Below are 21475 nucleotides of genomic sequence, written 5' to 3' on the forward strand. Positions count from 1 at the left end.
GCGGAGAGCCCATAATTCACTCCTTACTGTCAGATTTTCGGAACACGTGCTACAGTGGAAGTTCTGATACGCTACGCTAAGCTCTGGGAAGCTGGCCGAAGCGAATTAGTGGGGCAATTTTTCTTGCTCTAGTTTTGCGCCAAATTGATTGGGTTATTATGATAAATCAAATCACTTCCATCTGTACCGTTGAGCCGTCAACACGTACGCCGGAGCATCGTATCGTTGCTGTGTACCTGCAGGAACATTTTACATTATTTATTTTTTCCTTACCTGTATTTCAATCAGCACTTTTCAGTGCTAAAATTATTTTCATTTTCTTTTATTCATATTTTCTCTTTTCTTTCCAGCATGGGGAAGTCTTCGGCCGGCTCAAGGGCCGGAAGAAAACGGATTGCTGAACCTAATCCAGGGCCATCTGCCAAAAAAGTTGAAATTTCCAATTCATTCGATGTCCTTCATAACATCGGTGATGAGGAAATATTCATATTTAATTCTGATAAGAGTACTAAGAAACCTTCTTCTTCTTCTTATACTCTTAAAAACGAAAAGATTCCACCAATAACGGTCACGATTCCTGACTTCAATGCCTTTCGAAAAGAAATCGTCACTTCCGTCAAGGATGTGAAGATTTCTTTTCAGATCGGTCGAAGGGGAACTGCTCGTATATTGGCGGAATCTTTTAATGATTTTCAAAAGGTTTTAAATTATTTGAATAATAAAAAACACCAATTTTTTACGTACGACACTAGAAGTGATCGTCCATTTAAAGTTGTACTTCGTGGTCTCACTGGCGATCAGACACCGGATGAGATCACAGCTGAATTAAATTCTTTGTTAGGTTTTTCTCCAATTCAAGTAATTCAAATGAGGAAAAGAACCAACACGAATAATATCAGTAGTGTTGGTTTTGCTCCTGAACTTTATTTGATCCATTTTAAAAAGGATCAGGTTAATAATTTGCAAATTCTTGAAAAGGCTCGTCTTATGTTTCATTGTCGAGTCAAATTCGAACCTTTTCGTAAATCTTCTACCAATTTTCTTCAAAATATTACGCAATGTCGTCGTTGTCAAGCTTTTTGTCATGGCACTAAAAATTGTAGAATGAATGCCAGATGCATGTTTTGCGGCTCATTCGATCATGAAAAATCTAAATGCCTTTTTGGTGGTGATAAGCCAAAAACAGAATTTTTTAAGTGTGCAAATTGCGCAGGTAATCATTCCTCGAATTCGCTAGACTGTCCCATCAGGGCAAAAATTATTGCTTCTAGGAAAAATCCCAAAGTTTCCAGAAAAGTTTCTTCTCCTCCTTCCTCTTTTTCGTCTTCACACGTCGGGCCGGCAAACAACCTGCCTGTTCGCATTCAGCCTCGGTCTACATTGGAATCACGGCTGGGTAATACCCGAAGTGATTTTAATGTTACCTGGGCTGATTCTGCGCCCCAGACTCGTTGTTTATCGTTCTCAGAGGTGGTTGAAAATGGGTTGCCCTCTTCAGGTTTAACTAATAAAAATGGGAAAAAACCAAGTCTCAACGTTCATGCGAAGGCTTGGGAAAATCCCCGAAATTCAAATACTTTTTCTTCTCCTTCCTCTTCTGATTCTAACAATTTTGTTGATTTGGGTGAGATTACTGAGGAAAAATTAAAATTTTTGCATCAAAATTTGATGGAAATGATGCAACTTATGTTGAAAGCAAATTCAATGTTTGAAGCTTTCCAAACTTCTTTTAATTATGCTAACAAAATTATTATGACTTTACGATTCCCTCATGGATCCAAATAGATGTTTAAATATTATGAATTGGAACGCTAGATCTTTGCTGGCTAACCAAGACGAGTTCTTTTTATTTTTGAAAACTCAAAACATACATATTGCTGCCATCACTGAAACTTTTTTAAAGCCAGACAATAACTTGAAAAGCAATGCTTTCTTTAAAATTTTACGAAATGATCGACTTGATCGACAAGGTGGGGGTGTAGCTATTGTCATCAATAGTCGTCTCAAATTTAGACTTCTTCCTTCTTTCAATACAAAAGTCTTAGAAACAATTGGAATTGAATTAGAAACTTCTATGGGGAAAATTATAATTGTTGCCGCATATTTGCCTTTTCAATGTAGCGGTGAACAGAAAAATTTTTTGAAGGGAGATTTACAAAAACTCACCAGAAATAAATCTAAATTTTTTATTATTGGTGACTTTAATGCAAAACACCGATCTTGGAATAATATTTCATCAAATTCAAATGGGAATATTTTGTTTAATGACTGCTCTGCAGGTTATTATACTGTTGAATATCCTAATGGGCATACTTGTTTTTCTTCAATTAGAAATCCCTCCACAATTGATTTGGTTCTAACGGATTTAGGCGAGCATTGTAGTCAATTAGTTACTCATGCGGACCTCGATTCAGACCACCTTCCAGTAACATTTTCTTTATCCCAAAGTCCCATTGAAAACCCTTTAAAATCAACTTTTAACTTTCAAAAGGCTAACTGGGAGCGATATATGAATTTTATTGAACGTAATTTAGATGTAAACGTTCCACTGAATTCAATAGAAGATATTGATTTGGCTGTAGAAAATTTGACAACTGCAATAGTCAATGCTAAAGCCGCTTCAATACCTAAAGTTAAACATAAATTCAATCAACCTTTAATTGATGATGATCTTCAGTTTTTGATACGACTGAAAAACATTCGTCGACGCCAATATCAACGTACTAGAGATCCTTATTTGAAATTAATTTATTGCGACCTTCAAAAAGAGATCAAACGTCGTTTAAATTTCATTCGTAATGAAAATTTTGCTAAAGCACTAGAGGACATAAAACCCTACTCAAAGCCATTTTGGAAATTAACTAAAATTTTGAAAAAGCCCCAGAAGCCAATTCCTACTTTGAAAGATGGGGATAAACTTCTTTTAACTAATTCAGAAAAGGCTCAAAAATTAGCCCAACAATTTGAGTCTGCTCATGATTTTAATTTAAACGTTGTAAGTCCAATTGATGCTCAAATTTCCCTAGAATTTGATGATATTCTTTCTAAGCAAAATGTGTTTGAAAGTTCTTGTGAGACAAATATTGATGAACTTAAATTGATTTTCAAAAAATTTAAAAATATGAAAGCTCCAGGGGAAGATGGGATTTTCTATATTCTTCTTAAAAAGTTGCCTGAAAGCACTTTAAATTTTTTAGTTAAAATTTTCAACAAATGTTTTCACTTGGCCTATTTTCCCAATAAATGGAAAAATGCCAAAGTAACTCCAATTTTGAAACCTGGAAAAAGTGCTTCAGAGCCTTCAAGTTATCGACCAATTAGTTTGCTTCCATCTTTAAGTAAACTATTTGAGAGAGTTATTTTGAATAGAATGATGATTCACATTAATCAGAATTCCATTTTCCCTGATGAACAATTTGGTTTTCGTCATGGACATTCTACTACACATCAACTTTTGAGTGTAACTAATATGATTAACGCTAGCAAATCTGAAGGTTATTCAACTGGTGTTGCTCTTCTTGATATTGAAAAAGCTTTTGACAGTGTTTGGCACAAAGGTTTAGTAGCTAAATTAGCTCGATTTGATTTTCCTGTATATCTCACCAAAATTATTCAAAATTATTTGACTAGCCGAACCTTACAAGTAAGCTATCAAAATTCATGCTCTGAAAGGACACCCATTAGAGCTGGTGTCCCTCAAGGCAGTATACTTGGGCCAATTTTATACAATATTTTTACTTCTGATCTTCCTGATGTACCAGAAGGAAAAGGTAGAAGATTATTTGCTGATGATACTTTGCTTTCAGCAAAAGGTCGAAATTTACGGGTGGTACGCAGTAGATTGCAACAAAATTTAAATTCCTTTTTGAATTACTTGAAAATGTGGAAAATTTCTCCTAACGCTTCCAAAACTCAACTTATTTTATTTCCCCATAAGCCAAGAGCAAATTTTTTAAAACCTAATGAAAATCATTCCATAACTTTTAATGGGGTTTCATTAGAATGGTCTGATCACGTGAAGTACTTGGGACTTACACTTGATCGGAATCTTACTTTTAAAAATCACATTGAAGATATTCAATCTAAATGTAATAAATACACTAAATCTCTTTATTCTCTCATCAACAGGAAATCCCGGTTGTGTCTGCGAAATAAGATGCTCATCTACAAACAAGTTTTCCGACCAGCGATCATGTATGCAGTTCCGATTTGGTCTAGCTGCTGCGCGACGAGGAAGAAAGTCATCCAGAGGATTCAGAACAAAGTTCTGAAAATGATTTTGCGGCTTCCACCTTGGCACAGCACCGAAGATCTTCATAGGATTGCGGGCATTGAATCGATCGAAGAGATGGCCAACAAAATCATCTCCAACTTCAGAGGCAAATCGATGCAGTCTTCCATCGCAGAGATTCGTTCTCTTTATGTTTAGTTTAATTTTAAGATAGTGTTTAGTTTTAAGTATAAAATATTTTTGCTATTACAGGATGTTCTCCTACATTAAAAACTTGATTGCGCTCAGCAAATTTAAATCTTATAAATAAATTTTTATAATCTAGTTACTTATAGGGCTATGAACAGTTCATTATTGAGCTGAACACCTAGTTTAATGCAATAATGTAATATAAGTGTAATCATGATTTGATACAAATAAAGACATATTTAAAAAAAATAAAAAAAAAAAAAATGATAAATCAAATACATTCTCGTTCTAGATTCTAGAGTAACATTTGAACAAGGATTAAAAGTTAGAAAAACGAAAAGAAATATTCAGGAGTAAAATTAAACGATGCAATACTTGATAAGTGACACAAAATGTAGGTATAGATACGATTTTTATTCTCATTGCTAGTGTTTGGTGGTAGTTCCATTTAGGAACTTGAATTTTTTTCAACAAACCGATATTAAAATAAAAATGATCAACAAGTTTTTTTCTTATGTTTCGGCAAAAATAGCTATATCCTGCATCAATGAAGCTTTCACCAGAATACGGTATTGTGTTTTTTGATGCAAATTAACTGTCATGCCAACTGTTGAAATTTTCTAATTTTCTGGTTGGAAACTCAATGGAAAAAAACAATTTTCCACCTGATAAGTGTCCAAAAAAGCTGAAGTTAGAAGCTATACGTTGCATATAAAGATATTTTTTTTTTTGATTTTTTTAAGATCATGACTACAAACTGTCAAAAGTGGTGTAAAAACCGTACGTTTCAATCAATACCAGATAAATTTTGAAATGAGGATTGAAAAATGGGCATAATTTGGCATATTTTTGCATTTTAAGATTGTCAAAATACGAAACACAGAATTTTTGACGAACTCCCTAAAATAGCTGTTTTTCGAACTTTTTGTCAATTTGCAATTTTTTAATACTTTCTAGTGGTCTAATTACATAGGCGCTGCGATACATTACAAAAATATGATAAATAAAAATGTGACATACTTCCTGAACATTCACAAGTCAGCGCAAACTACCGATAGCAGCAACTAGTTGAATTTAAGGGCAAGAAAATCTGAGAAATTGCAAATTGACAAAAAGTTCGAAAAACTGCTACCTTTGAAAATTTGTCAAAAAAGCTGTGTTTCGTATTTTGACAATCCAAAAATGAGTCAAATGAGTCAAATTACATCAATTTTGTAATCCTGTTTTCGTAAATTATTTGGTGTGACGCTTTTGACGCTTCATTAATTGAAAAGTACGGTATTTACACTAATTTTTGACATTTTTTGTAGCCTTATGTGCATACGTAAAGCGTACGTAGCTATAAGTATAGCTTCTAACTTCAGCTTTTTTGAACACGAACTGAATTTTTTTCGAATATTCCGTAGCTGATTTACAATCTTTTTTTCCGAAGCATGTTTTTCGGATTTTATTTTGGACTTTTAATAGCGGAAAACTTAAGTGTTATAGGTGGTATTTCTGAGAAACATATTTAAGTTACACTACGAGGTTTCCAAAACAATAAATTTTGTAAAAATCGGTTGAGAAACATGGGGGATATATTGGTTTCGTGCAGGAGTGTCAAATTGAAACTCCAAGGAATGTAATGGGTAAAAATTTCAGGGACGGATGAGGGTTAAGGGATGAAATCCCGAGATAAAAATATCGCTCTTTTCTTTATATGAGATGTTAAAAAAATATATTTTTTCTGTGATTTTGGTTCCGCTTTTTTCTAAACAGTTGAAAATATCGACTAAATTGCCATTTTTTTTGAAACTCTGAACAACATTAAAAAAATAACCGATTCTTTTTTATGAATTTTCAGCTTAAGGAAACTCAGATAAACATCAGCCAAAAATGTGATTGCTACAGTACAATAAAATATAAAGCTTTAACTATGATGTCTACACATAAATACAACCAGGCTGGAAGCTATGCCATGTGTAAAGATTTTTGAAGATTTGATCTATTTTGCTTATCATTTTATTTTAACTGAAATTTATTATTATTCTTTCTTATATTATTTTAGGAAGAAAAATGGTATTTGAAATAAAAATGAGAAAAAGGTATGGTGAGGTCTTCAGCTGATTTATTTCATGAGTTTCAAAAATTCAAAACTTTTCTTGTCAATTTAATAAAAAAAGACTGGTACGAAGCGAGTGTTTTTTCGGAATAAAAATTGAAGAACTGTATTTTTTTAGGAATCTTTCAGTTTTCTGTTTGTAAAAGGCAAACGGAAGCCGAAATTTCACAAAAATTTTATCGCCTAGTACAATTTAATGATAGTTTGAATAATTCGCTCATAGAAATCAGAAGCGAAAAAAGTTAGACAACGAACGTTTAAAATTCGGCTGAATTTGAATAGCCATTCAAAAGTTTACAATTTGAAAAGCGAAGCAGGAGTGAGCAAATAACATGGATTTATAAAAATCTGTTAATTTATTGTAAAATTGGAAAATGTTGTATTTCATTTAATTCTGTGATCAGTTTGGATATGTGATGCTAGTGATAGTGATGCTAATGATAGTGATACCAGAAAAATTCATTAGTTAATTTATTCAAAATTTACCTTTTCATTTTAACCTTTTCTTTATTTTTGAAACGTTTCAATCAAAACTTTTTGACAAAATCTTCAGTCGGATTTTTATTCAGAGTTAGAAAGTAATATTTCCATAAATAAGTAGATAACACTTTAAAAGGTGGAATTTGTATATTACAAGCATTTTATATTCTAAAGTAAAGTTTTTTGGTAATTTTAATACCCATATCAAATTTATTTTAAAGGTATTCCCAGGCTTGAATTTTCGAAAAATATCTTCATTTTTATTCATCAAAATAAATCAATTTAAATAATGTGAAGGGGTTCTATACACTCTTCTTAAACCCAATTATGGCACATTCTTTTACTGGTCTTTTTAGCAAAAAAAAACCAATTCTGTTTGGACACATTTTCAAGCAAAGAGAGAGAGGTTGTCGAAATTTAACCGAATTTAAATACCATAAAATGGGCTGGATCGGGACAGTTTTTGGACTATTTCCGTAATATTTCTGTCGAACGCTGCCTTTTAAGCACCCGATTTGTTATAGGAGGTGTATTTTTTTACCTTCACCAATCTTTCTACTATGTGAAAAAATAGGTTGAAAGGAATTAACGATGAAGAACATTAAATTTTGTTCACTTCCCAAGTGGGTTGAATAGGGACAGTTTCTTGTTTATGGAGAAAACTAGTATACTTAGAAACTGCTCAACAACAAAAATGAGTTCAATTAAAAACGCAAATCAGTGCATAGTTTTTCGCTTTGCAGATATTCACCTTTTAACCACCCACGTTTACATTAGTTTCCAAACACCTGACACCAGAATAAAATTTAGGTTTTTATTTCTTGATTTCCTGCGAAAGCCTTTTTCTTCTAGGATCATCTTAGTATAAGATTTTCAGAATTTTTACTGATTACTTTTATAAAATTTGCTCAAAACATTTTTTTTTACAAAACAATTTGTTTTTTTTTGTTTTAAATTTCTAGTCTTAATTCAAATTTTGAAAATTATTCTAATGCCGTTTTCGTTTTTCTCCACTAGCGCGGGGCAAAACTTTTTCTGAATACAGTAGTTTTTCGATTTTATCACGGTCAAAAAAAAATTCACCGTGAATATGGCGAAACCGTGAATTTGGCGAAACTTAAAATTGAAGTAGAAAAAAGTATTTTACTGTCTTTAATCAATCATTTATAATATTTTCAGTAGTGGAAACGTTTTGTATCAATTAATTTCGATCATAAGGCGTAATTATCAAAGATTACTAAACAAAAAGGATCGTTTTCAGTTCTAATTATTCTTCTCTAAAGCAAATTTTTAGGTTTTTTCTTGAAATAAAACCATGTGGTATATCCATTTGAAAGTCTACATCTAATTAAAGTGAATTATTTTGTTTTGATGGAAATTTAACAGGCGTTATCTCTTATTTCGATTTTGAAAAAAAGTTCAAAAAAATTAGCATCAAAAAATTTGTTTCTGCTTATTTCAAATTTCAATATTTTAATCTTAACACCTTTGATGAACTAAAAAGTATATTTATTCGAAAAATATTTTTAAATTTGCTCAACTTAGACTTTTTTAGTGTGTTTTTGCGAAATTTGCTTTATGGGCAGATAATCTTTATATGTAGAAAAACAGATATCTTAGTCATATTTTCAGACAAAGCTAGCAGAATTTTATTTTATTCTTCCAAAATTATCCACTCAGACAATACTAAAGGCTATCCAATAAGGATTACGCACGCCACCCTTTAAAATAAACAAGTTCAACAAAGAAATCAGAGACCCTTATCTCTTTTCAAAATCGCTTAAATTCACTCACATTTTTGATTCGCATAACCAAAAAAGTTAAATTTTTTAAAGCGACTAACCAACCCAAGTAACAACACTAGCATCAGCGTGACGTTAAAATACTTGTGTCGATTATTACAAGCGTTTTTAAAATCCAAATGACGATTTTAAACACTATACAGATAAAATAAGCAGTTCAATGGCATTTTCATGTTATTGGATACCTATATACTATAACATAAACCATAAAAAATATCATAAACAAAGACGCTCTATGCTTTTGAATGAAAATTAAGGACCTGGTAATGGTTTCTGAATGATTTCTTAAAAATCGTGATAAAATCGAAACAATAACCGTGATAAAATCGAGCGTGAATTTGGCGAGTATTGATAAAATCGAATAGTGATAAAATCGAGAAACTACTGTAAACAAACAGAATCGTTACCCGGGACGATGCAAATATATGGTTGCTATACTCACCCTTATGTTTACCCCCAACACTGACAACTTTCACGGGGTGCAACCGGTGGACTTCTGAATTAATAAACGAACACAATAACAGCAACTAGGGCAAAACTCGTGGGTAACTAGGTTGCCACTGCCAATAAACGAAAACACTATAAGGCTTGAATTTGCTTTTCAAAATCGATTCAAAATGTTTAATGGAATCACACAACAATTTGGTATCTTGTTCTACCTCATCAATGAACCATGTAACGTAATGGCCACTCATTTTTTATTTATTTTTTGTTTCTCCGCATTTTCCCCTCTCAAAGGATAAAAATTTAACTTAATTGTGAAAACTATTTTTCAACCCTATGAGAGAAGTTCCTCGCGCTTTTTTTATAGTTTTTGACATGTAATATGAATCAAAAAATTTTGATTTATAAGATTTTTTGTTTAAACTTGAAGTTAGGTTATGATAAAAATGTGTATTTCAAATATTGTGTATTGTGATTTTTAGTAAATCGCCCAAATTCAAAACAGTCAAAAATAAAAGAACTCACAAAAAAGTTATCCCAATATTTTGGAACTGCAACACTTCAGAACACTAAAATGTATGCGCTGAGCTCTAAAATCACGGTTTAAAAAAAAAACCGAGTTTTTTTTCCACATTTTTGAATAGAATTGAAGTTCCGATTTTCTACCACCTTTGAGAAAAAATATTTCTGATGATACCAATGAATGTAATAGGTTTATTTAGGGGAAAAATAATCCTGAAAGTATTTTCCCGGTTTTGATCTGAAATTCCAGGGTTTTTTCTGGTTTTCTTGGTCCCATTTTTTATTCCCAGATTTTTCCCGGTTTTCCCGGTTCGCTGGCCACCCTGAAGATTTTATAGAAATTTTCACAATTAATTAACTTTTCTTGTGTTTTTTTTTCTATTTATTAGCTGAGAAAACACCACAGAATAAAAGAGCCTGATTTTTCCTGTTGTCAAGAGACTTAGAATTGATCTAAATCAAATTTTACCATACGCTCTACTCTAACAGCTCTACTTTAAAACTATAATTTGCTGTTAACTTTTATTAGGACTACACAGAAGGATGCACATAGTACACACCAAGATGCAATTATCCCGCTCGGGAAATGACTCTTCGAGCCACAGGGAAAGCGGCTGAATTATTCGAAATTCGAACAGAAATCTACCCGAAACTCGTGACGTTTCATCCCTCCTGAGATCGAAAATGAAATTTCTACGAACTCACAGAAGCTCCAACGAATCTCTTAAATTTCAGGACAGTATTTTCTTAAATTATAGTGGACACATTTTTTCAATTTTTTTCTCTTTCTGTCGACATGATCATTTTTTATCTCTCTCTTTCACCAGTTCTCTCTCTTTTTGACCAGCGCATAGAAATAAAAACCACGAAACATTTTGGCTCTTCATTTTTCCTTGCAGTTCCCGTTTTTGGTCGGAGGTTGTGCAGAATTATAGTTTTGTTTCGCAGTAGTTTCCTATGAAAATAGTAGGTACTGGAAGTGAAAATTTAGGTGACGCTGCAGCGGAGAAAAATCAGATCGGTGCTTTAGTGCGACCGGTATCAAGTTCCAGTAAAATTTGCGATGACCGATAATCTTTAACAGAAGCTTCATAAGGCCGATGACATAGTGAATACGATGCGATGCGATGCGGTGAATGCGGTTCAATGCGGTGAACCACATTTGATGAAAATGTATGTGAATCGCTTAAACCTGACATACTCAACGCGGCGAAGCAGATGTCAATTTGTTCCGCCGCTCGAGTTCGCGTAGGCTGCGTCCGTAAATTTTCCGCCAATTCGCATCGCATCGCACTCACTATGTCATCGGCCTAAGACTGGTAGGCTGATTCGGGGGCCCAATTCGCTCGCCCGGTTTAGGATCTGGAGCTGATTCATCGATTCAGCTTGACTCAGCTACTAACAAGGACTCGAAACGCAAAGATTCGTCAGTTTTGCAAAGCCCATCGTTAGGAATCATTGTTATCTGGCGTTTTAGTAAATATTGTAAGATTTTTCTTTTCATTTTTTAGAGGAGAACTGCCCCGCCGACGTTTTATAAAAAAAAGTGTCCAAAATATTTGAGAAAAAAAATTCCAATTGCTTGATTCAACCAACTCTTTTTACATTCAATGGATTTTAATGAAAAAAATGAAGAGAAAGGATTCCTTAACTCACTACAAATCTCAGGAGAAAGTCGTTTCGAGCTCCCAGATGTACTTCGAAACTCTCTGAAAATTACAGGAAAACATCGTTCAGAGCCTGCAGGTGTTTTTCTGAGCTATTTTTCTGTCCTGAAATCGTCCTGTTACACAGGATAATTCACAGGAATACAGGATAATTCCTCCCGACCACAGGAGAAAAAAAATTAGTGTGTATGGATGTTTTTTTTATAAAAAAAAATTTAGACTTCTCGAGAGCTACGAGTTTTTTTGTTCAAAAAAAATGTAGACAAAGAATCATGTTTTTCTAAGACTACAAGAATTTTTATTTAACGCTTTTTTGGTTTTTCATATTTATCAAAATATTGTGAAGCATAGCCCATTTTTATCAAAATTTTTTATTTAATGCTTAAACAACTAATCTACATAAAAACCTCAAATAAAATAATCAGAGATCGTCGTTTAACCTTGCGTTAAATAAAGTTAAGCTGAATTCTTTATGAGTTCTCAAAATTCATCACCTTTTTCTGTAAATTTCAACAAAATAGTGACAAGTAATAAACAAGTTACTTTTTTGGGAATTGTAATTGAAGAACTTGATTTCAAGGAGTCTTTTAGTTTTCTTTTTATAAAGGCAAATGTAAGCTCAAATTTCATCAACGAGTTGAAAGCTTGAGTAACTTTAAATTAGGAATTCAGATTTTGGTTCTCGTTGTCTGCATTTTTTTGGGATTTCGGGGAGGATTCATGCAGGTGACAGTTATGTCAAAGAACACATAAAAAAGCAGTGACATCTATAGTGTGCTTTGGAAACTTACCTGTTTCATCGTCCTGAGTGCCGCTGGGAACTGCATTGTCTCCCTCTGGTGGAAGAACGTCATTTTCGTCTGGGATTTGGGTTTGGGTGGGTGTCGGATTGATTTCCCAAAATCATAACCAACCAAGGATAAAACCGAACAAAAGCACGTGCACGTGAAACGGGATTCGGGAATGAAACGAAAAAGATAAATAAACAAAAAAAAGTTTAATTTAAAAACTCAAATATCTTTAGTTGGAAAAAATTTAAAAAAAATCAGGAAAGGAAACATGAAACATGAAAAAAGGTAGGTAATGAAATTAAAAGTTTGATGAATAAAAACCGTGGAAAAACAGACACAAACATTCAATCATAAAACCGTTTAACAAGGAAGTGAACGGTGAAACACACGAGCAAAACAAAACCTGAAAAGTAACCGAAAAATTATTGATTCAGATTCGAAATGAGCAAAAAAAAAAAAAAAACAGAACGCATAATGAAACGGTAACTGTTCAAAGGAATGAATTGAACCGCTACATCAGTCGGGTGATGCCGGCTCAAGAAAAAAAAGTGCAAGTGAAGTTTTCGGTCGACTCATATGTTGTGAGGAGAACCACAAACGTGTGTCAGTCCATCGGAATGAAGAAGAAGGAAGTTCGACGGTCGTGACCTTTGGCGATCGTGAATTTTGACGCGCGATCTAACTGTGCTGGCTAGGAGAGCCACAGGCTCTGAACCGTAACGGCATATTGTACCTATATGAGAAGGGGCAGCTATCAATTTCAAACCGGTAACTACTAAGTGAATGAGTTGCGGCTTTTTCGCGCAGGATTTGGAGCTTTTTTTTATTAGTGCTTCACACATTTTGCATTGAAATCATTAACAAGTAAAAAAAAAACAGTAAGATGGGTCAGCGAAGGTAATTTTTTATTGCAATTGTTGAATTTATTGTCTGAATTTATTTGACTTCTTTTAACCTACAGCACGCAGCCAAACAGTAAAGCTGACAAAGGTGATGGACACCAGATGGAGCTCAGAATCAGATTTGGGTTCACAATTCACAGTTCATAATCCTAAATGTTTTGAGAGAATTCAAGCTCAGAACATTGAAACTGGAATTTGAATTGAAAATTTATCCACATGTTATGAACAACCATAACATATGATTACGCAGAGGGGTTTTACTCAAGTGTTGTCAAAGAAAAACACAAGACTATACTAAAGAAAATCATAACTTCGAAATTACATGTTTTGAAACGTAAACTGGAAACTTAATGCTTTGGAAAGTTTTCCCAGGCGCCAGTCGTTGGAATCTTTTAGTGTTTTCTTTTGTTGTTGCTCGATGGACCAACTGCCTATGTTTACATCCTGTTCGGTAATCGATCGTGAAATGCTAAGTGCGCAATAACAGGCGAATCGAGAATTAAAGCAGGTGTTTCGCTAACTAGAAGTCTTGCGTTGAGACATTTAGAACCATTTGCCTTGGACCGCACGCAAAATTAAACAACAATCACCCCAGAACCAGGAAGTAACAACAACATTAATCAGATCAAATCAACCGTTTCGAGGTTGATGGGTTCTGCGGTCGGTCGAAAACCAAAACATCAACAACATTCGATTCGGAATGAATCAAGTATCTGGGCACTAGTAGTAGGAGCTTGTTGCTGATAGGTAATTGCTGGGTAGGACATTGGTCAGTGAGGTTTTTTTTCGCGCTTCTTTTTCCTTATTACAGGTTTTGTTTAGCTAATGGACTACAATAAGAACAATGTCAACAACAACAGAAAATGGGTAATGGGTGAGATGGATATGGTTGGAACGAAAAAAAAAAACACTAAACCAGGACAACTTTCAAATTACCTTGTGGATGCTGTTCTGCGGCCTGTAGAACCGTGCATTCCAGGCTAGGATCTACTTCCATGGGGGTGATTCAGGTTAAACAAATCGTACGGAACGGAAACAAAAACGGGTTTCGGGAGGGTCCATGGTAAGGAAAAAAATGAGGAAAAAAAACAAAAAAAAAAACGACAGTTATCAATAACGACATCTACATGCAAACACACAAAACCAATCATATACATATGGACAACATTGAGGGGGGAATGAGGAAGAACGCAGCCACCTTGAATCTTTCAAGGTTTGTGGAGAGATCCGATTCCAGGGAATCGATTCCGGAACTAGGGTCTTCATGAACTTACCGTTGGCCAGGGCACGGGCTTCGTCCAGGACGGTCTGCTTGGTCTGCTTTACTACGATGGTTTCGAAGCGAGCATCGTCAACAAGAGAACGGCGTCGGGATGGATAGCCATTCTGGAAGAAGGAAAAGAGAGAAAAAAAACGGGGAAGGTTAAATCAATTAAACTCGGCGAGATTGATCCGGGTAATCGAAAGTTGAAAATTGGAAGGTGAGTGTTCTTGGATATTGTCGCTGAATAATAGTTTGAGTGGTTTCGATAGTTTTGAAGGTTAACGAGGAAGAATTGTTTTTCCCTCATAAATAGTTTTGAGAAGTCTGGTTTCAGTTTCTTATAATTCTGGGTTATCATAAGATAACCTTCACAGATTTGAACCCATTCTTGAAAGAAGCTTTGTAACAGGTCTATTAATTTCAATGGTGAATATCAATATCGCAACTGTACACCTAACCTCAAAATAGCTGTTAACTGTAAACAAATAAAAACGTCAACTTCGTAGACATGTTCCGCTGTTTAGAGTTCAACAACCAAGCTCTTGGACAAAGTTGCATTCAATTAGTCGTAGTTGATCATTAGTCTCGTTAAATTTTCTTTCATTGCTTCTCTTCGGGTGACGAAGCGAATTCAATTTAATGGACTCGTTTTTACGATGGTTTGGCTAGAACCTAGGTCGCTGAACTTATCTCTAATGGATTTGTTCCGAAATTGCAACAAAAAAAACTAAACTGGCAAACTGTCGCAGTCTTGAAATGTTCTTTCAATTTTTCGTTAAGAAAGAACAGCCAATGGGAAGTAATTAACGAAATAAATCGGTGACCTTCACCAGTTCTGCAAAGTGCTTTTGAGTGATGACGAGTAATTTAAAAATAGGACGCAGCCATTAACTTCTAAACGTCATTATTTATGCAACATAACTATCGTTATAAACGTTTAAAAAAAAAAATCAGCGATTTAGAACCAATTATTCAAATTCTCACCTGAATTCTTTCTCCATTCCTACAAAATTCTGAATTAAAATTCAAATCTATATTCTGGATTTCAATTCTGAATATGAATTTGGTATCCGAAATAATTATCTCAATTCTGAATCAGAATTCAAAGTTCGGAATCTGAATTCTGAATCTGAATTCGGATTCTGAATTCTGAACCAGAATTCTGAATTTCAATTCTGGTTCTGAATCTGAATTCTGAATCTGTGAATTCTGAATCTGAATTCTGAATCTGAATTCTGAATCTGAATTCAGAATCTGAATTCTGAATCTGAATTCTGAATCTGAATTCTGAATCTGAATTCTGAATCTGAATTCTGAATCTGAATTCTGAATCTGAATTCTGAATCTGAATTCTGAATCTGAATTCTGAATCTGAATTCTGAATCTGAATTCTGAATCTGAATTCTGAATCTGAATTCTGAATCTGAATTCTGAATCTGAATTCTGAATCTGAATTATGAATCTGAATTCTGAATCTGAATTCTGAATCTGAATTCTGAATCTGAATTCTGAATCTGAATTCTGAATCTGAATTCTGAATCTGAATTCTGAATTCTGAATCTGAATTCTGAATCTGAATTCTGAATCTGAATTCTGAATCTGAATTCTGAATCTGAATTCTGAACCTGAATTCTGAATCTGAATTCTGAATCTGAATTCTGAATTCTGAATTCTGAATCTGAATTCTGAATTCTGAATCTGAATTCTGAATCTGAATTCTGAATCTGAATTCTGAATCTGAATTCTGAATCTGAATTCTGAATCTGAATTCTGAATCTGAATTCTGAATCTGAATTCTGAATCTGAATTCTGAATCTGAATTCTGAATTCTTAATCTGAATTCTTAATCTGAATTCTGAATCTGAATTCTGAATCTGAATTCTGAATCTGAATTCTGAATCTGAATTCTGAATCTGAATTCTGAATCTGAATTCTGAATCTGAATTCTGAATCTGAATTCTGAATCTGAATTCTGAATCTGAATTCTGAATCTGAATTCTGAATCTGAATTCTGATTCTTTACTCTGAATCTGAATTCTGATAGTTAATTCATGTCCTTTTTTAAAATCATGATAAGTTAATCAGTTTTTAACTGATTTGGGAAATGTTTACTTTTGACTTGGATATTAGGTGAAAGTACGCAGCCAAGACAGCCAACTGCTAAACGCCTTAACTTATGCAACGACATTGTCCAATCAAGCAGGAGCGTGTTATTCAATCAGTGTGAAAACATTTGAAGAGAAACTTTCTCAAAATTGGTGTCAATTTCTTCGGCAGCAAACTTCCAGAGGACTCGTACAGAAGCAATCAGTTAAGCAAATAGTTGCTACTAAAAGATCCATTAGTTTCAAGCCACTTATCCTGTTTGTTCCTGAGGCGCTCACCCGGAACGAAACTTTTCCGCATGGACCTCGTTAAAAACGGGCGAAAAAGGTAAGAAAATAATTGACTGTTCCTTTCACATTTTTTCCCCGCCGTCCGGTTTCCGTGATCTAATCGGCCAAGTGATCGGTTGGGTCCCAAATTAGCTATAGTTGCCAACTTCGAAATTGAACTTGCCGAAGGTCCCGAAACGGGTTTGCGTGCTATTTTCGTGACAGAACGAACGACTTTTTGACATTGAATTCGGATAAGTGCGATCAACTCACTCCTGCGGGTTGTTTGTTCTAGTATATAACTAGGCCGGTTCCAGTTTTAAATTTGTCTCCGGCTTTGCTCGAATCCTTGAGCCCCAGGTTTCAGCATCCGCGGAACTGAGAGATCGCAATCAACTCTGAAGCGAACCCGGAGAAGGGTAGCAGTCGTTCGTTTGTTGGTTCGTTCTAGAACTTGTTCTTTTTGTGTTTTTTATTAGTTCTAGCTCCGGCACGAGAAAAATTCACTGCTGCGGAGATTCGATCTTCGTGTTGTTGCTTTTGCTGATGGTTTTTTTTTGCTTCCAAGCTTTGCTGTAGGTAGCAGTAGCAGCAATGATGTTGTTACATTCCTAATTACAAGCAAAGTGCCTTTTTTCCAGTCATTACCGATGTTGTAGAAGCACGGCTTTTTGTTGACCGGTGAGGATTTAAGACGGTTGGAGTGAAGCAAAACGAGAGGGGGACTCCGACTAGTTGCTGCTTCTGATTCGTACAAAGCGTTAGCTACCGATTTCAATGTCAATAACATGACTTGTAAGCTGGTTAACCGGTTGCGTCGTTTGTTTTCGTAATCGGCGCGTCGTGTTTTGATTGATAAAAGAACGTTCTGTAGATGGATTTAGCGGGGTTTCATAATACCTAACCGCGTCAATCACCCGTGTAAAACTGGTGCTCGAAATGGTTCAAGAATTGACTGTTACTCCCCAAGCTGTCATGGAAGAAATCACCGAAGCCAAACAGGACTCAGCCATCCGCAGCCAAGCGGAGAATGTGGATCCCGGAAGTATCGACCAAGCAAATTCCTACTTCATTGAACCTTTGAATTCTGTTCCGTGGATGGCTGTTGTTTTCGAACTCGCGACTAAAGTTAATGGCCGTAGCCAATCTGATCCTCAACTATTCCTGTACGGCAATTAATTACTGTTTAGAGCCAATCAACGGAGAGCAATCAACCATCCAATCGAGCAGGAAACCCTTCTAAAAGCCTCCCAAGAGTGCCCCCCGTCGATGGGACAAGGATCTTCGCTCGATCTACTTGGTTGAACTCGATCAACAGTGCTGCTAGTCAGGTTTTATCCACCATCAAAAGTTAGAACCCACTTCACAAATGGCGATCCTTCCAAAGCACCGAATATCTAAGTAGTAATTGTTTTTCGAAGGTGAGTGTCAATCCCGTCCGGCCGTCGTCGGCCACCGGCTCATGACTCATCGAGATTCGGTCGGCGGGTGCATTGATTTTGTGAGCCGGCTGTTCTGACTTGGAAACCTGTCCGACAGTGATCTCGCCTTCAGGTTTAAATCAAACTACCGGCACAAAGCGTTCCGGTCTTAGCACGCTATCCCAAATACATTTCCGTATATCGGCCGCTCGTCCGGCTTTAGTTCCTAAGCGTTTGGGAACTCCGGGTGATCTAATTAGCTAGTTGGAAACAAAACGGATCAGCGATCCTGAACCTACCCGCTTCGCGGGTCGTTGCTCTATCTAGCTCGTTACGGGGCAAACATGAGGCAATCAAGTGGTGACGGCGCGGCGGTCACGCATTGCGATTCTAGGAATTTCCCAACGAGCGAAAAACTTGATTTTCGTAAGAATTCTTTCGCGGAGGTTCTTTCCAGTTGACTCGCGCATAAATAAGTGTAGCGCAACCGCGTAGATCACGCGTACGCGTAGTCCAGTCCGGTTGTGGAAATGACCATTTTGGAGGATGAGCGCATATGCAACTACCGACTGCTGACTGATTGACAGGCTTTGGTGCAGCAGCACGTGTTTAACAGCCTTTACACCGGCTACAGCAGGTGATGTTGAGTGATTTTTTCGACGATGACGCTTGGATCATAACATTCCGTGCCTGAGTATGTACTAATAGCTGATCGATCCGATCGGATCGATCGAGTAAGGCACACGCAAGGATGCGGATTAGTTGAGCTTGGATTAGTGCGCCTCACCTTGGAGCGCGCTCCAAGGATCAAGTTCGATGTTGTGATAGATGCACTGTAGGTTTATGAGATCCGGCTGGTTGTTCTTGCCTCTATTGGATGCTTTTTTACGATCTCGTCCGGGGGAGTTGTAGTGGAAATACGAGTAAAATTGTGCAACAATTTATCGAATAGTGATGTTTAAAACTGTGCAGCTAGTTTGGTGCTGCAAGGTTTATGTGATTGCGATCCCAAAGATCAGCTGTGTTTCCAACAAAGTACTGAAAATACTTTTTTCTTGTTTAAGTAGGAAGAAAACAATTTTAAATATTTAAAATACAGTTAAGTTGCACGATACCCGTCATAATATCGACAACATATCTTCAAAAGGGTTGTTGGCGACTCTCAAATCGGAGATGTTTGCTTTGCTAGGATGCCGATAGAAGGATCAAAAAGCCTTAACGCAGCCAAGCGAAAGAGAAAATTAGCAACTGAATCAAAGAGATGTACAAACCTGATTAAGATCTACTGAATATGTTTTCATTTAATACTGATAACATTGTAATCTTTTTTTTTTTCAAGAATTACGATAGCTTGTTGAACAAGCTCTTTTAGAACGTTGAATGCTGATATAAAAATCTCAAAATTGATTCCTTTTTCCTTCAGCAGTATGTAATATCGATTCCAGCAGTATGTAACATCGATCGCTTTTGATGAAATGTTATACCAGTTGAAAAGTGACACCCAACTTACAAGGGAAAACAGGCAATTTCGACGATACAATCGGGCTAAACAGGAAAATTTTCCCTGCAGGGAATTTTTTGACAACTTTTGGAAGGTTCGCAACACCGACGATAGGTGCAAAATAAAACAGAGAATGATCGAATTTTTGTTTTAAGTGTCATGTCAGTGTGACCAGCGGTTTTACGTGTGTGGAAAAGCGTGGAAGCCAAATTTCACTGACTTTGCGAAATAAAGAAAAATAAAAGTGGCATCCCATAGAAGTTTGTCAAGTTTGAACCCCCAATATTTAGCCATCGATAAGGCTGATTGTACGACATTCTAAAGCGGGCAAAAAAAAGACCACCTTTATGTAGAACCCTGCATAAACGATCATGCCATTTGATTTGGGATTGAAACCCAAATCTTCTGAAAGTACAACAATACTTTGTTCTGCAAAAGGAAAGAATTTTCAATTCAAAGTAGACCTGGATCCTGGTGACTCCACATTGGAGATACTGCCACGAATCGTACTTGGAATGTTCTGATTTAATATTACAGAGAATATTTAGACTAAGGTAGAAAATTGCATCCTTTGGAATGGAGGCGTTCATCCCGATTGAAATTAGCAATCGCTAGCACAGTTGACTTCTCGAGTATCCGGCTAGCGATGCGGTTAGTTGTGCGGCAGTCTGATTTTAAAAGAAGCTTTTCGAACGTTTAATCACTTTTAGAAAGTGAAAGCTGTTTTAAGTTTAAAAAAATCGGTTGCTTTTAATTCAACTAGCAAATAGAGATGAGCAGAATGGTTCACTTCAATGAGCGGCTCTGAGCCGTTCGCTCAAATCAATAAGCCAATTCATTTGAGCGGCTCGAAAATGAACCGTGTCTCGCACCTCAACATAAACTGAAGAGCGAAAAACAGCGAAAGCCGTTCGTTCGTTCTCTCGAACTGAAAGAGCCGTGGTGAGTGGTTCAAAAAAGAGCCACGGCACAGCTCGAAAAAGAAAAAAAAAACGGTTCGAAAAAGAGCCACGGTTTTAAAAAAAAACACGACTCTTCTCTCAACTCTGGTTGATAAACTGAACGGAAAGAGCGAAGTATAGAGAGCCGTTCGATTCGAACGAACGATCCGTTCGCCCGCCATTCTCTGCTCTTTTTCAAACTGTGGCTCTTTTTTGAACCACCACGGATCTTTTGATTCGAAAGAACGAACGAACGGCTGTTCTCCGCTTTTCAGTTTATGATGCTTGTTTAGTGATGGGAAAGCAGCTTATTTGAATCAGCTCTTTTGGAAAGAACGAACAAACTATGGCTAGCTCTTGCTGACTCAGCGTGCCACGGCTCATTTTCGAACCGCGGTTCTTTTTTAAGAGCCACGGTTCGTTCGTTCTTTTTGAAGAACCGGTTCAAATGAGCGGCTCTTGAGTGCTCGCGCATCCCTACTAGCAAAAAAAAAATGCAAGGAATAAATGGACTAAAAAAGTTAGCAGTTTGACCTCAATATGGATATTTTCAGATGGATGGTATTCAGTCACTTTGTTTACGATTGCTTGTTTACGATTTTCCTTTTTTCAAACAGTACGGGAACGGACTTATCTTGAACCAGGGGACCTATTTTGGACCACCTTGTCTAACTCTCTTATAAATCAACTAATAATGAAGAAAAATAATGCATTACATGAGGTGCCCGGGCTTCAACCATATTTGCTAAAAAATTTCATCATAATTTTTTTCATAAGAGAGCTAGACAAGGTGGTCCAAAATTGGTCCTCTGGTCCAAAATAAGTCCGTTACCCTAGTAGAATT

At 35.9% G+C, this 21475-nt stretch overlaps 1 protein-coding gene across 4 annotated transcripts in view; it reads right to left on the reverse strand.

The window, feature by feature from the left end:
- The window catches only part of LOC129751747 (tyrosine 3-monooxygenase), a 45427-nt gene that overhangs the window by 12169 nt on the left and 11783 nt on the right, over positions 1 to 21475 (reverse strand). Inside the window, exons 2-4 of one of the 4 annotated variants that reach the window (XM_055747435.1) lie at positions 14404 to 14515; positions 14066 to 14116; positions 12228 to 12296 (exon numbers count right to left, since the gene is read on the reverse strand). In XM_055747435.1, coding sequence (XP_055603410.1) covers positions 12228 to 12296; positions 14066 to 14116; positions 14404 to 14515 — 232 coding nt within the window. Of the gene's footprint in view, positions 1 to 12227; positions 12297 to 14065; positions 14120 to 14403; positions 14516 to 21475 lie in introns of all 4 variants that reach the window. The other 3 variants (XM_055747434.1, XM_055747436.1, XM_055747437.1) reach the window with 3 other exon arrangements.

Source organism: Uranotaenia lowii, chromosome 3 (assembly GCF_029784155.1).
Source record: "Uranotaenia lowii strain MFRU-FL chromosome 3, ASM2978415v1, whole genome shotgun sequence".
Taxonomy (NCBI): Eukaryota; Metazoa; Arthropoda; class Insecta; order Diptera; family Culicidae; genus Uranotaenia; species Uranotaenia lowii.